Source organism: Sclerotinia sclerotiorum, genomic scaffold, assembly GCF_000146945.2.
Source record: "Sclerotinia sclerotiorum 1980 UF-70 scaffold_6 genomic scaffold, whole genome shotgun sequence".
Taxonomy (NCBI): Eukaryota; Fungi; Ascomycota; class Leotiomycetes; order Helotiales; family Sclerotiniaceae; genus Sclerotinia; species Sclerotinia sclerotiorum.
The window spans coordinates 182,823-196,901 of record NW_001820830.1 but is presented as its reverse complement, the minus strand read 5'-3'; the positions used below and the strand labels follow the sequence as shown (position 1 = coordinate 196,901).

The window sequence follows — 14,079 nt, the reverse complement described above, 5'->3', positions numbered from 1 at the left end:
CTATTAGTACTTATTGGGACTAGCCCACCCCCCCCCTCCCCCCGCTCCCTAGCACCACAGGAACCACTCCTTCAACAACATATTCATTTATCTTATGGATCTATCTCTTGAAATAAATGAATCTCTTCCTCGATATTTGACAATCCCACCTGAAATAGCTCATCTATCCACCACATTTTCTTCACATTCTCCAATTCAGTCCAGTCAGAAATATCCCGTTTCACAGTCTCAATAACCCAAGCTCTCTCATCATCAGTAGTTGCCGTGCAGCCAGCCATAACAAGTGTCCATAACCTCAGCTTCTTCACCCTAACATCCCATACACTACACTCATTCTTCAACAAGCGACGCAACTTGGCCATCAAAACCTTGGTTATTACAGGAATGACCCCGCACCACCTTTTCACCTGCGCTATGAAGAGAAGGGCGCCAATCCTACACAACTCTTCAGTCTTATTATGTATCTGATTTTGGATCTTCAGAAGTACAGACAAAATTGGGTAGACGCAGAGGCCAGCGAAGCTTTGGTCTCCCCGGAGGAGTTGCGTTTTGCTGGTCGGATTCATCTTTTCTCTCTCACGAATTATCGTCACTGTGAGAACACTCAACTGGCTCATGACATCAAGCATATTTTTCGACAAAAATAATGATACATTGGAGTGTGAGCATATGCTAGAGAAATAAACTTCGCCTTCGGCCTGGTATTTCGGAATATATGGATTCGTTAAATATTGAAGTGGTGCTGGGAAATGAGGTGCGACGTCCAAATCACTAGCCATATTGATTTCGATCCAGAATAAAGAGAGTCGCAGTGAGTGCATATGCTCAATGGTCGAAAGTCCGCCCCGCAAAGCTAAAATTTTACAAAAGCCGGCACGGTGAATCTTCCAGGTCTTCGGGTCAGATACGATTTGCTAAGAGGAAGTTTAGCGAATGTTATTCAAGATAAGATAAAATCACGTACATCGTGGCACATGAACTATTTTTTGTCAGAACCATTGGAAGAGAAATTAAGGATGATGGAAAACGCACGCCAAGTATAGCTCCCATTAGCCCTTCCGAGTGTTCCACCACAAAGTTCGCTAATCTTTGATTCACGGATCTCACTGCCGACAGATGGTACATCATTGCATCACGACTTTCCGTCTTAATTCCTCTTATATGATTGAGATGAAGCGACGCATTGGCTAGCACTACATTCATTGCTGCAGGATCAGCGGCAGCTATCGGAAACCAGATGTCTCTGAATGGCTGGACGCCTTGTGATGAATCCCAAACTGTATAGCTGTTAATAAGCATACCAATTGAACGAAGCAAACTCACTGAAATGCACCAACTCATGAGCTTGCATGTTCATTTTGATTGGCCATGCTTGAAAAGGATTTACACGCGCATTTTCAAGTGGTACCATGAGAGTGGTTGGGGAACTTGTTGGTGCCCCATACCGGTGATCTGGTTCTGGCCCATCTTCATCCGTGGTCGGGGCTGATGGTAGTATCTGTGATGCACCCACAGCAACCCTTGGCGCAATTTTCTTTAGACCGTTTGCCATTTTCGGTCGGTTCTGCTTCATGAATGGGCGCATCACATGTTTCCGCACTAGTGTTCTCGTCTCCCTTTCCTCTTTAGCCGAACGGAAGGGTGTCGATGTTATAAATGCATACTTCCCGCCTTCAGGCTGAATATTGGGTACCATTTTGTTGAGATTCTTCAAAAGCTTAGAATTAACAAAGTTCTTTTTCACATACTCACCTCCTGTGTAATGCTATTGTGCTTAATTGAGGCACCCTACATTCATGTAAGTTGAGATCATGTCAGGAGTTCAACCAGTGTTCGATTGCTTAGAAAGATGGTAGCGGTGGAGGTGAAATTCTTTGTAAGCCGGTATTGACAAGTGGTGGATAACAATTACAGTCTAACTGGATTTGGGCAATGGCCCCTTGCATTTCCGCGTCAGACCTAACCTATTACAGGCTCTAGCGAAGGGTCCGGGTTAGTAACCCTACATTAAGATTGGGTGCATAGAAATACATCTAATCTAGCATCTTCCTCAGATGATCGTTCCCCGCAGCAAATTGCCCCGAGAAATACCCGACATCATATATCATAGGAGACCTTTTCACTTAAAATATTCAATACTAAGCATATGATGGCTTTTCCCCCCAATAGGGGGCAGCCCTGTTGGAAATGATCGAAACCAGACACCCAGGAAAAGTTCTTTTGACTGTCAGATAATTAAACACCGAGTCCTGATTTCTTGGAAGAATCAATTGACTGACCACCATCCGCATGATTCAACATTTTTGGAAATGACAAAGGGTTAATACTGCAGGCAGTGTTGGAGCACTATAAAGCCAATAGTGTTAATGAAAATCGCCTGAAGAGAACAAGTTGGCTTCAATCCTCACAAATTCACTGATCGGAAATCCACTTGGAAGGGAATGAGTCGAGATATCTCGAAGCAGTCCTACTCTCATGAAATCACGAAACCATAGGAGAGAAAGCCATACCTTGTGGTGGTTTGGGTTGGTACCAACTTTTGCCATGAAATTTCAGATCTTACTCAAGCCCTAGATGGGTGATGGACTCTGGCTTCAAATATATATGTTTAGAATCTATTCACATGACTATGTCAGATGTGTTATGCCAAGTTTCGAATCAATTGCTCTAGTTTCTAGGACACATTCCCATTGCTCAAAAGTTTCCGATGATTTGTGGGATTTTGGCTGTTGAACGAGGGCTGCGTTGGATGGAGACTGTTGGTTGTCTTATCAATCATACCCGTGATAGGCCACCAATTTTGTTTCAATAGCACACAACAACTACGCGTTAGCAGCATAGTGTGAACTTGTTTTGGAAAAATAGAAACGAAATTCAGGATCATTTCTCTACGAGGGAATCACACCTATCGTCTGTACCTTGGTGCAGATAGTCATGATTGTAACGGCTATACATATTTACAAGTCAGTGTCATTCATTCTTCTAGACGATGTCTTCTTCCAACCTTACATATAATATAATCTTCAATACTTTAGATAATTTGCCACATAAGACTCAAGAAAATGTTTAGTCCGTTTGGCGAATACAGTTAGGAAAAAGGGGATCTCTAAACGGAAGATTTCTTTACTAAGATTACAATGGTAGGATCATAGGCTATTTTCCCCTTTTTTGTCCGGTATACATATTTAATAGCTCATTTAGACTGCACGCTATTAAGTATACATTCAGCTCTCAATTCATCGGTCTTAGCGGTGACAGGTTCAATGTTTTTGGGGAAACATTTGAATAACCAAATATCCTTTTTTGAGCCGAAGTAACCACTAATTTTTGCTCTAAGTAATGGAGTCGAGATTTTCCTCGGCCTTGCGACGATACCCAAGAGATGTAGATACATTTGAGTTTTTGCAACATTATCTTCCGCGTGTGATGGCTAGTTTGGTGCTTGGTAGTGTAGACGCCAACTTCGAAGTTTGGTTTAGTACACTATTTAGTGCGCTAAATAATTAATGGACGAGGTCAAAAAACTCTATTTGGACTGAACTTCACATCCACTTGGATGAATAAGCCAGTCATCACAATGGAATAAATCAAATCCACATTCATACTGCAAACATCATCGGCACAGGAAATTAAACTGCTTAGGCATGTAGACAAAAGTACTTGGGTATCCTCATTTGTACTACACTCCAAATTGTCCTTCAGTATTGCCGTCGCCCATACTCTTACTACTGCTACTACCACTTTGAATAGCGCCTAGTATACCATCGATGTATGATGCACCGCTCCATTTCTGATGCGTCAATACATCCACTCCTAGATCCTTCTCCCTTCTCTGGATAAGGTTGACGTATGCTAGCATACCATCATCTTTGAATGCCTTTGATAGTTCATTGGTGACAGTTGCAGTAGAATGAAGCCCGGCAAGTGAAATCAATTGTAGAACGAATCCATGTTTTGCAATATCCCAAATGAAGGATTTCAAGGTTTCGTCACTGAAACCATGACCCATCCAGTTAAATGAAGGAGAGAGATTGTAGACAAGTCCTTTACCTGGGTATTTGGCTCGAATTTCGGCCGAAAATTGTGCGGCGTTCTTAACGTTTGGATCTCCCGTTTCCACCCATAGAAGGTCAGCGTATGGTGCATACTGAATAGCTCGTTTGGTGGCGGCTTCCATTCCAGCCTTGTAATGGTAAAAGCCTTCTCGTGTCCGAGGTATATCAATATTGAATATGATTGGTTTATTACTGTATTTCGAAGCTAGCTGCTTTCGTCTCGTGATGGACATGTCCCGATCTTTCCTTGTGGCTTCAAGGTATTCATTTATGCTCGATTCAGATATACCTTGATCCTTGAATTGCTTTACAACAGCTTCATCACATGTCATGAGTTTTGTCTTCTTAACCCACTCTGCTTCAAATATATCAATTTCGGCGCCTGTAGCTCCAGACAAATCCATGGCTTGCAGGGTCTCTGCTAAAGGTTCGATACCGTCTTCTGCGACGCCTTTAATAAACTCATGATCCCGGACATCGATGGCACTACTAAGAAGTTTGCCGCTCTCGGAGTCTGTTCGAGCTATGACTAGATTTTCCGATCCCATAACATCCCATTGAAATCTAGCAGCCACCAAGCGATTGATGTGCTCACCCACGGGCACAAGAACCTTGCCAGCAAGATGTCCGCATTTTTTCCCACCATGCATTTGATCCTCAAAGTGCACAGCTGCAGCGCCGTTCTCTGCAAATAGTTTGGCAAGCTTCAATACAGCAGAAAGTCCTCCGTGCCCCGTGTCTCCATCCGCGATAATGGGCCTTAGATAGTCGGTATACGGTGTCTTTGCCCTGTCTTCCTTACTCAATTTCCTCCGCGCATCCCATTGTTTTCGATCATGCATTGATTGCGCCTTTGACAGTCTTTGGACTTGATTTGGTACTGTGTTGTAAGGATAATCGCCGAAATCCGGGGATACTTCATTTGTGCTTGTGAGCACAGAGGAACAAGCCCAGCCAGATATGTACAAGACTTCCTGATTCGCAGCTTGTTGAGTCATTTGTACAGGATCAATAGCACCCACTACGGATTTATTAGCATAATTTGCTGGAAGTCCAAACGTTGTGGTTGATCTTTACTTGTATGTATTGGCTCCCCCTTTGCCTCCCTCTCCTTTATTAAATTGAATAACTTCCTAGCCATAACTGAACTTGGGTATGATTGTTGTTGGCTTCCTCGTTTCGATACCACATCTGCCGCAGAATATGGTCTCTTGATTCCTACATATCTTGGACTATTCCACCATGTTTCCACCTCCTTTATCTGTTGTTCGTATAATTCATCCTCGGCGGCTCCGGCCTTCTGCGATTCTGGTACAAGCTGAAATGAATCCGATGCCAATGGTCTCGATATTGGGTCATTGAGAGCTTTCAATGCAGACATCCTACAACTTGTGGTAGATATATGTCGAATGGTAATGATTGGAGCTCTGGCAGAGAAAGCTTTGCGGGGCGCTACAGAAGCAATTTTGCGAAACATTTTGAGATGATATATTTGAGTTGACGAAGCATAACAAGAGATAATTCGAAGCTACTCCTACCTACGATGTTGCTGATCAATCAAAAAGACTTTATGTAATGCCGTCATCGGGGTAGCAATAACGGTATCATCGGTATACACATATAAATATTCGGTTTCGTTCGGTTGTCAATAATTATAACTTCACCCTCGGCCTTAATTTGAAAACACCTCTGGCTTAGTGCGCGGCGGGTCGAACCTCAAGCGGCTTCATTAAGCTACACCTACATTTTTGTTAACCAGATTTGTCGTGATATGATTCGTCAATCAAAGGTTCTTCTACAAAGCCCGCGTTTATCCTCGGCATAAGATTGTGGATATTCCTGATGTTGTATTGCATTGTGAACATCATCCCATGATTTCTTAAATTTCTTTGATTCTCGATAGAAATTCTGAAGTTTTACATCCATTCCATTTGATTGAAAAAGTTACAGTTACACATCGATTGTTTATATCTTCCTTTATGTACCGAGTGTGATCAAAGTAGCATTCATCATCTCAATTGATTGACTTTACCCCGCGAATCTGCCCCACGATTTACCCCATCCGAGCTTCCGATCTCAAAGTTACCGGCGTACATCCGACATTATGGCGATGAACACCAGAACGGCCTCAAAAGCATTCAGATCTTTGCGAGTATGAAGTCCTTTCTATATTGATATTCTATGCCCGATACTGATATCTTTGTAGCCAATCGGCGTTCGTACTTTGGCTGTCCCAGCTCATCGTAACTATGCTACATCATCCGAACCAGATCTCAAAACTACCTTCAAGGAATCCATTCCTGCGAAGCGCGAGCTGTTGAGGAAAGTCAAGGCGAAAGGCGATAAAGTTATTGGAGAGGTTAAAATCGAGAATACAATTGGTGGAATGAGGTACGGACATATCTACAACCGCATAGCGCATCATGAAGATACTAATACTGTGGCAGGGGATTGAAAGCTATGGTATGGGAAGGTTCCGTTTTAGATGCCAATGAGGGTATTAGGTTTCATGGCAGAACTATCAAGGACTGTCAAAAGGAGTTGCCGAAAGGAACAAGTGGTACAGAAATGCTCCCAGAAGCTATGTTCTGGCTACTTTTGACCGGACAAGTCCCTTCTACTTCACAAGTCAGAAAATTCTCCAGGGAACTGGCGGAGCAATCAGCGCTCCCAGATTTCGTGAACAAGATACTCGATAAATTCCCAAAAGATCTACATCCAATGACTCAGTTCGCGATCGCTGTTTCAGCACTCTCACATACTTCCAAGTTCGCCAAAGCATACGAGAAGGGAATAAACAAAGCGGATTATTGGGAGCCAACTTTCGATGACAGTATCTCTCTTTTAGCGAAACTCCCTGTGATTGCTGCCAAGATATATCAAAACTCATATAGAGGTGGTGGAGCTCTCCCTGCTGAGGTTGATCTGGAACAAGATTGGTCATACAATTTCGCAGCCATGCTCGGCAAGGGAGGAAAGGAGAATGAGAACTTCCAAGATTTGCTGAGGTTATACTTGGCTCTTCATGGTGATCACGAAGGCGGAAATGTTTCGGCCCATACCACTCACTTGGTTGGAAGTGCTTTAAGTGATCCCTTCTTAAGTTACAGTGCTGGTCTGCAAGGTCTCGCTGGACCTCTCCACGGGTATGTATCAATGTGTCCTCGAGATTGCAATTACTGACAATTCATAGTCTGGCCGCACAGGAAGTCCTCAGATGGATATTACAAATGCAAGAGCACGTAGGAACTAAATTCACTGACAAAGATGTATCCGACTACTTGTGGTCAACCCTCAAATCTGGTCGTGTAGTCCCCGGTTACGGACACGCCGTTCTCCGTAAACCCGATCCCCGTTTCGAAGCACTCATGGATTACGCCTCATCCCGCCCAGAAATCGCCAAAGATCCCGTCTTCCAACTTGTCAAGAAAAACTCCGAAATCGCGCCAGAAGTATTGAAAGAGCATGGGAAAACCAAAAATCCATACCCAAATGTAGATTCTAGCTCTGGTGTGTTGTTCCATCACTATGGTTTCCATGAGACACTTTATTATACTGCAACCTTTGGTGTTAGTAGAGGTTTGGGACCATTGGCACAGTTAATCTGGGATAGAGCTTTGGGATTACCAATTGAGAGACCTAAGAGTATTAATTTGGAGGGTTTGTTGAAGTTGGCAGAATAGATCTATAAGATGTTACGCAGTAGGTATAGAATAGATGGTAAAAAGAGTCTTTGATGCATGCTTTTGTTATTTTTCTTCAAAGTTCCTGTTAGTGACCGCAAATATGCGCGTAAAGTAAACCTTGAATACTTCCAGCCGTGATGCAGGGCATATACTAGCTTGTCTACCATACCTACACAGTAGATGACCTCTTTCAATAACCAAAACATACAACTTTCAACCGTTAATTATAATCCCACATTTTTGATACTCATTAATACATCCTTCACACCGCTGTCCTCTATACCTCAACGGTAATAGCAGATATATAGTATCTCGCCATCATATCCGCATTTCGAGACTAGAAAGCAGAGCCATATACGATCGGCCTCGAGCCCGAATCCCAACACCTCGGCTACAACTCATGGCATCACTTCATCTGTGAAATATTACTTTATTTCTATTAGAAAGAAGAAGAGATTTATTTCCGAGGATTGGGGTTGTGTGATTACTTGTGGATAGGGATTGGTTATTGATAATCATAGACGTTCGTAAAGTAGATTGGGCTGGTCGAAATGACTGATCTCCAGCTATTTTACCTAGAAACTGACCTGTGTATGAATAATTTTTGATAATAACTTTCTTTTTTCTAAATTTTGAAGGTTATACGTCGTGTGTATTTTATGAGGTGTTGATATTGTTAAATTAAATAATCTATAGAGTAAGTCTGCGAAGTTTAATGTCTGGATTTAGGAGGAGATCAAATCGGTGATAGGTGTGGGAGGTGTAAGGAAAGAGAGAAGCTGCAGAGACAAGGAAAAGACTGCCGATTGTGGATATGGGGGAAATAGGGAAGAATGGAGAATTTTGCTATATTATAGCTCAAGAAAAAGAAAGAAAAAAATAGAAAAGAAATGGAAAATGGAGCAAAAGTTGAGACTGATCGGTAATGTTATATGGAGATGAGTGATTATCTAGAAGGGATGTTGCTTTTGAGATGATGGGGGTGCTGATGGTATCATTATGGTTCTGTCACTCGTGTAGGATGTAGATTTATTGGTTTGAACTTACACATTGGCTAAACGATAAGCTTCATATAATATGTAGCACAAATAGAAGAGAGAATCACCGGGGGAGACTCTGAGAATTTGGAAATGTGGAGGATCAAGATATGGACGATGAGGATAGGAATGAAGGTGAAGATGAGATAAATGAAGATGAGATGAATCCGAAAACCATTTTAAGAACTCAGACAGACTCCAATATTCAACTCTAATTCAAGTAAGATGCTGGCTCTGTTCATATATCAATGTGTCGGATATTTCTGAGGTTAGAATTTTCTTACTATAACGAATCTTCTCTTCGACTAGCGTTTCAGAATGTATTTGATATTCAACTCACGAGAATATATAGGTGCAATAATGAGAGTAACTAAAGCATCTTAGATGTCCCACTGACCTTCCACAATTCTAGACGAAGAGTTTTCCATCATGTTTCAAAATTACAACGGTACATCCGTTAACACTGATACTTAGACGAAAATAAAGTAAGGCTAAATTTAACCTACTATTCATCCGAGCAACCCCCTTTTTCTTACACTTCATTCGCCCATGTCTCAAGCGAGAATCTAAATCTTATGCGGTCAATCCGCTGTGGCGTCTTAGACCCGAAGAGATCAGCATACATAATGTGGGGTGAAAGCCACGATACGAGATGCCAAGAATGCGGTACCTGCAAAGTTCAGACTCCATTTGGTTGGAGTGGGATGTGTTGGCTCGTGGAGGGATTTTCTAATTTGCATTTAATGTCTTGGGTCACTTGGAGCTTAATTTACGATGCAAAATGCCCACAGATGATGGCGATAGAACGATCACCAGGACCGAGCCATAGCTTCTGCACACTGCAAATATATTGCATGAAAGCCAAGAATGGCTTCGGATTTGGCATATGACCGTGCGAAGAACTCCGTTTAGAAAATAATGTTAAGAATTGCATATTTTCCTCATGTAATACCACATTATCTTTCAGCTCTTGCTCTTCTTTCTTAAGTATTAGTAGCTTGACACGTTCAATCCTTGTTGACGTCCTTTCTTTTACGAATAGATCGGTCGTTTTTCGTTCGTCAGTATATCTAGATATCCATTTATCGGGACTGTTGAGAGAAAACAATGAAGTTCTCGGTCGGTAGTGTGGTATGGGGAGTGATCTCTTATGCTGGGGTTGTGAGATCTGCTTGTTCAAGTAATCTGTTAATTGATAATTATGCAAAATTCTCGACTAATACTAATTCTTTGGGTCAATGGACAAGTGGTAAGTAACCACTTCAACTTTGTCATACAGATTCTAACACGAAAAGACGACGGAACAACCACCAATTTGAAGGCCGATGTCACAAACAAGAAAGTCACATTCACCAGCAAGGCCAACAGTTACTTTTATACTCATCTTTCAATTGCGAGAAAGCAACAACAGATCAATATAATGCAATTACATTTCCTGGTTAAAGGTCCTGCTGGCTCTTCATTCACACTCGAACTGCAGACTTTGAGTTCTTGTACAGCGACCGCGTATAAAAGTTATTACACAACTATTAAAGGAATAACTGGATCTACTCAGACTATCACAGTACAATTAAGTGCTTTCCCTGGAGCAAACTTAAACGCGATTTCGGGGATTTTATGGGAATCTTTTAGTGCCAACGGTGCGTGGGAGATTGGGCAAACAAATTTGGTTTGCGCAAATGGTGCAGGAGGTTCATCGAGTACGACCTCATCTTCGAGTACGATGTCTACGAAAGGTGCTGTTGTAACCACTAGCTCTTCAACATCAGTTGTTTCTGCTCCAACTACCTCCGCTACCACTTTGAGCACAGTCAAACCAAGTGTCACTTCGAAAGTTCTGACCAGCAGTGTCAGTGCCTCGGCTCCAGCAGGTGCTTGCACAAACTTGCTGATTGATGATTTTGCATCTCAATCTCGTCTAACGTTCTTGTTTTACAATGCCATGTTACAACCATCTTCCGATGATGGTACCATGGCACCGGTAACAGGGAGGGCAGACACTGGCACTTCTGTTATTGTGGCTAATAATCATGTTACTTTGACACCTCGTGCGGATGGGTCTTCATACTGGTATACCATGTTTGGTTGCTTGAAAGCAACTAATACATATGGTGGAATTGGATTGACTATCAAGGCTGCAAAGGGAACAACATTAGGAGTTGAGATTCAAACTTCGAAGACATGCGATTCGAGTAATCCGACTCTCATTGACGTTTCCTCTGCAGATCTGGGATGGACTTTTGATGGAACTGAAAAATTCTACACCATTCCTTTCTCGAAATATCCAGGTCTAGATACCGATCATTTGATCTCACTTCTATTTTCTGGTATTAGCAAACCGATTACCCTTGGTCCAATGTCTTTATACTGTGGAAATACAGGAACCGCTTACCCCGTTCCTAGTACTGTCCCAGTCATTGAGCCATCTTCGACCATTCCAGCAACAACTGGACCTTCAGCTTATGTCATCGATACTTTTGGTAATGCTGATTCTAACAATCTCGGATTCTATCATGGAGGTGATGAAACAACAACCTATAAACAATCGGGGAACAAACTTACCATCAATACTAAAGGCAATTCTGATCTTGCCTGGTACACTCAAATCTCCAATGGATGCTTCGACTTCACTCCTAATGATAAGGGCTACATCCACATCGCTTTTACCGGAAGTAACGCATTTACCATATCTCTGCAACAGCACAATCCTACTTGTAACCCAAATATAAATCCATTTCCTTTCACGTGGGATTCTGTTGAAGCATCGAGATACTCCAATTCAGCAAAGACCGACCTCTACGTTCCAATCTCCCACTTTGAAATCGATCGCAAACTAAGTGTTGGGTTTGCACTCAAGGGCTTCTACACATCTGATGATACTGTCATCTCAAAGATCGAAGTCGTCAATTCGGTCCCATCAGATTTTCTAGTCCCATCAAAACTACCCACGGCACCCCTAATCTTCTCTTGCACACGTCCAAACTCATTCGCTTTCGCAATCGATGACGGTGATCCACAACTTGCCCAAAAAGTCGTCTCCGCCGTCGCAGCCGCAGGTATCCACGTAACATTTTTCACCGTTGGTGCCGCCCTGCTCGACCCATCCACCAATCTCTCAACCGTCTATTCCAACATGTTAAATCTCGGTCACCAAGTAGCATATCATTCCTACACACATCCACCAATGGAAGGACTCCCGAGCCTCGCATCCATAGACTGGGAACTCAACAACGACATAGCCGCCGTCTCATCTACCCTCTCCGGCCACACATCCACGTATTTCCGACCTCCTTTCGGCACGGAAGGTGCACGTATTCGCCAACGACTCGCTGCCTTGATCCCAGGCTCAAAATTCGTAGAATGGTCCGTTGATGTACAGGATTGGTTGTGGGCTCTCAGTGACACGCCTGAAAATCAGCTTACGAATTTCCAGAGTGATGTGAATAAGGGGGGGAATTTGGTGGTTATGCATTACTTGTATCAGACGACGGTGGATTATTTGCCGCAGTTTATTGAGATTGCGAAGAAAACGGGTAAGCAGTTGATGAGGGTGGATCAATGTTTGGAGGATCCGAATGCGCCGCCTTTGTGATGGGTTGGTTGGGCTGATGCGATCTATGTTTTCTTGGGGCTAGTTTCTGTGTCAGAGTAGGGAATAGGTAATATTTTAATAGCGAATAATGATTCATGATAATTAACTCAATAACTTTGATATATGTTTGCTGGAATTATGTTGAATGTGCGATATAAATCCATATGCTCTCCGTTTCGAGGAATGAGAGTAAAGTCCAAAATAAAAACTGACCACTAATAATAATTTCAACTTTCGAAATATCTTAACTATCACATTTGTTTAACAACTTAACTCCCTTTATAGTTTAATATACTGAGAGTATAATTCATGTATCAGAAGCATCCAACGTTGGATCCGATCCCTAGTCTTACAAATGTGATATAGCATGGTTGAGAGAATTGATATACAATTGAGAAAATGAAAAGATAGTAGATATTAGCCCCATATAACGTTATACACAATGGGATTGCTTAAGACAAGAGGGAGCCTTAACCTTCTAGCTCCATATTCTCACTTAAAGAAACTTAGCAAAGCGATCTCCATACCATAACTACAAAACTATTTTCAATAGAGATATAGACAACTACCTAGTTTACATATTTTATCCTTTATCGAAAAAGAGCTTAAGGTAGAAGATATACTCATGAATATAATTCAACAGCAACATCACTAATACGACAAAAATATTCAAGACTAATTGGGCCTAAACCAACATACAATATCAACACATTCCGACAAAACCACTCGAAAAACCCAAACAGAAAGGTAACCTCAAAGTTTCGCTATCACAACCCATCTCCATTTGAATCTCTTAATCCTCACCAAAGAATCGTAAGACTACGATTAAGACTTCTAAAATAAGATAATCTGGATCTAGAAGTAAAATCTAGGTAAGTAATATTCTACAAGAATGCCAAACCAGACAACTCAACACTCGCTTATTTTCATCTATAAGAATACTCATACAGCAACACTCGAGAACCTTGAACTTTAAATAAATAAATACTATTATATACAGACTTAATATAATAAGTAATTAGTATATAGTTTTAAAGATTTCAAAAAAAAAAAAAACTAAAAAAACTCTTTATATTATAATTTTGAAGTTTTGAATGTCCCGATTTTATATTTATCTAGGAATTTAAAAGTTTAAAAAAAGAAGTTTGTAATTAAATAATCAATGAGGATTGAATTCTGTAGATTATTTAAATATTTATGAGAAGTTTTCTGTAAATTAGTGTTTAATTCAGCTGGTAAAGGTTATAAAATATTTAATTGTGTGACCAAAAGGGTGTTTATAGACCAGCAATTGTATTTAACTTAGAATCTATAAGTGAAGAGCACCTGTAGATGGGGATAGCTACTCTATATATACACAAATGAATGGCCTAGCCGCAATGGCTAGGCAAAAAGAAGTCATATTTAGCCCTCCAATGATCTTACTTTACCGATAACCATTGATACCTAGTACTTGTCCGGATCTGATCCTCAGGCCACCTAAATCGTATACTAATCCCGAGTAATCGTATCATGTGTGGACATGGTTAATGTACCTGAGGTTTCTTATATAATAAGGGTGGGAGGAAAGCAGGAGTTTCCGTCACAAATTGTAATAACTTCTGAATCCTGATTAATAAGTAAGTTAATCTGGAGAATTATATAATGTGGTTTAACACCGAGTGCACCATGTCACCGAGTGCACCACTTTTACCTCAATTTGCACTTTC

General features: G+C 41.4%; 5 protein-coding genes across 5 annotated transcripts; 2 read left to right on the top strand and 3 right to left on the bottom strand.

Annotated features, from left to right (window-relative positions):
• Positions 1-92: 92 nt before the first annotated feature.
• SS1G_04902 (predicted protein) lies at positions 93-779 on the bottom strand (the record flags this gene model as incomplete). Its single annotated transcript, XM_001593425.1, has 1 exon — positions 93-779. One exon carries the CDS (start codon positions 777-779, stop codon positions 93-95), a length of 687 nt encoding a protein of 228 aa, XP_001593475.1.
• A 690-nt stretch (positions 780-1,469) lies between these two features.
• Positions 1,470-3,394, bottom strand: SS1G_04901 (predicted protein; the record flags this gene model as incomplete). The annotated part of the gene is made up of 6 exons (XM_001593424.1): positions 1,470-1,616; positions 1,753-1,788; positions 2,328-2,346; positions 2,782-2,822; positions 2,919-2,947; positions 3,223-3,394. 6 exons carry the CDS (start codon positions 3,392-3,394, stop codon positions 1,470-1,472), a joined length of 444 nt encoding a protein of 147 aa, XP_001593474.1.
• A 285-nt stretch (positions 3,395-3,679) lies between these two features.
• SS1G_04900 (hypothetical protein) lies at positions 3,680-5,532 on the bottom strand (the record flags this gene model as incomplete). Its single annotated transcript, XM_001593423.1, has 3 exons — positions 3,680-4,200; positions 4,345-5,076; positions 5,133-5,532. 3 exons carry the CDS (start codon positions 5,530-5,532, stop codon positions 3,680-3,682), a joined length of 1,653 nt encoding a protein of 550 aa, XP_001593473.1.
• Positions 5,533-6,159: 627 nt separating this feature from the next.
• SS1G_04899 (conserved hypothetical protein) lies at positions 6,160-7,738 on the top strand (the record flags this gene model as incomplete). The annotated part of the gene is made up of 4 exons (XM_001593422.1): positions 6,160-6,207; positions 6,262-6,446; positions 6,503-7,201; positions 7,249-7,738. The coding sequence occupies 4 exons, from the start codon at positions 6,160-6,162 to the stop codon at positions 7,736-7,738; spliced, it is 1,422 nt and encodes a 473-aa protein (XP_001593472.1).
• A 2,147-nt stretch (positions 7,739-9,885) lies between these two features.
• On the top strand, positions 9,886-12,370 carry SS1G_04898 (hypothetical protein; the record flags this gene model as incomplete). Its single annotated transcript, XM_001593421.1, has 2 exons — positions 9,886-10,027; positions 10,074-12,370. The coding sequence occupies 2 exons, from the start codon at positions 9,886-9,888 to the stop codon at positions 12,368-12,370; spliced, it is 2,439 nt and encodes an 812-aa protein (XP_001593471.1).
• Positions 12,371-14,079: the final 1,709 nt, after the last annotated feature.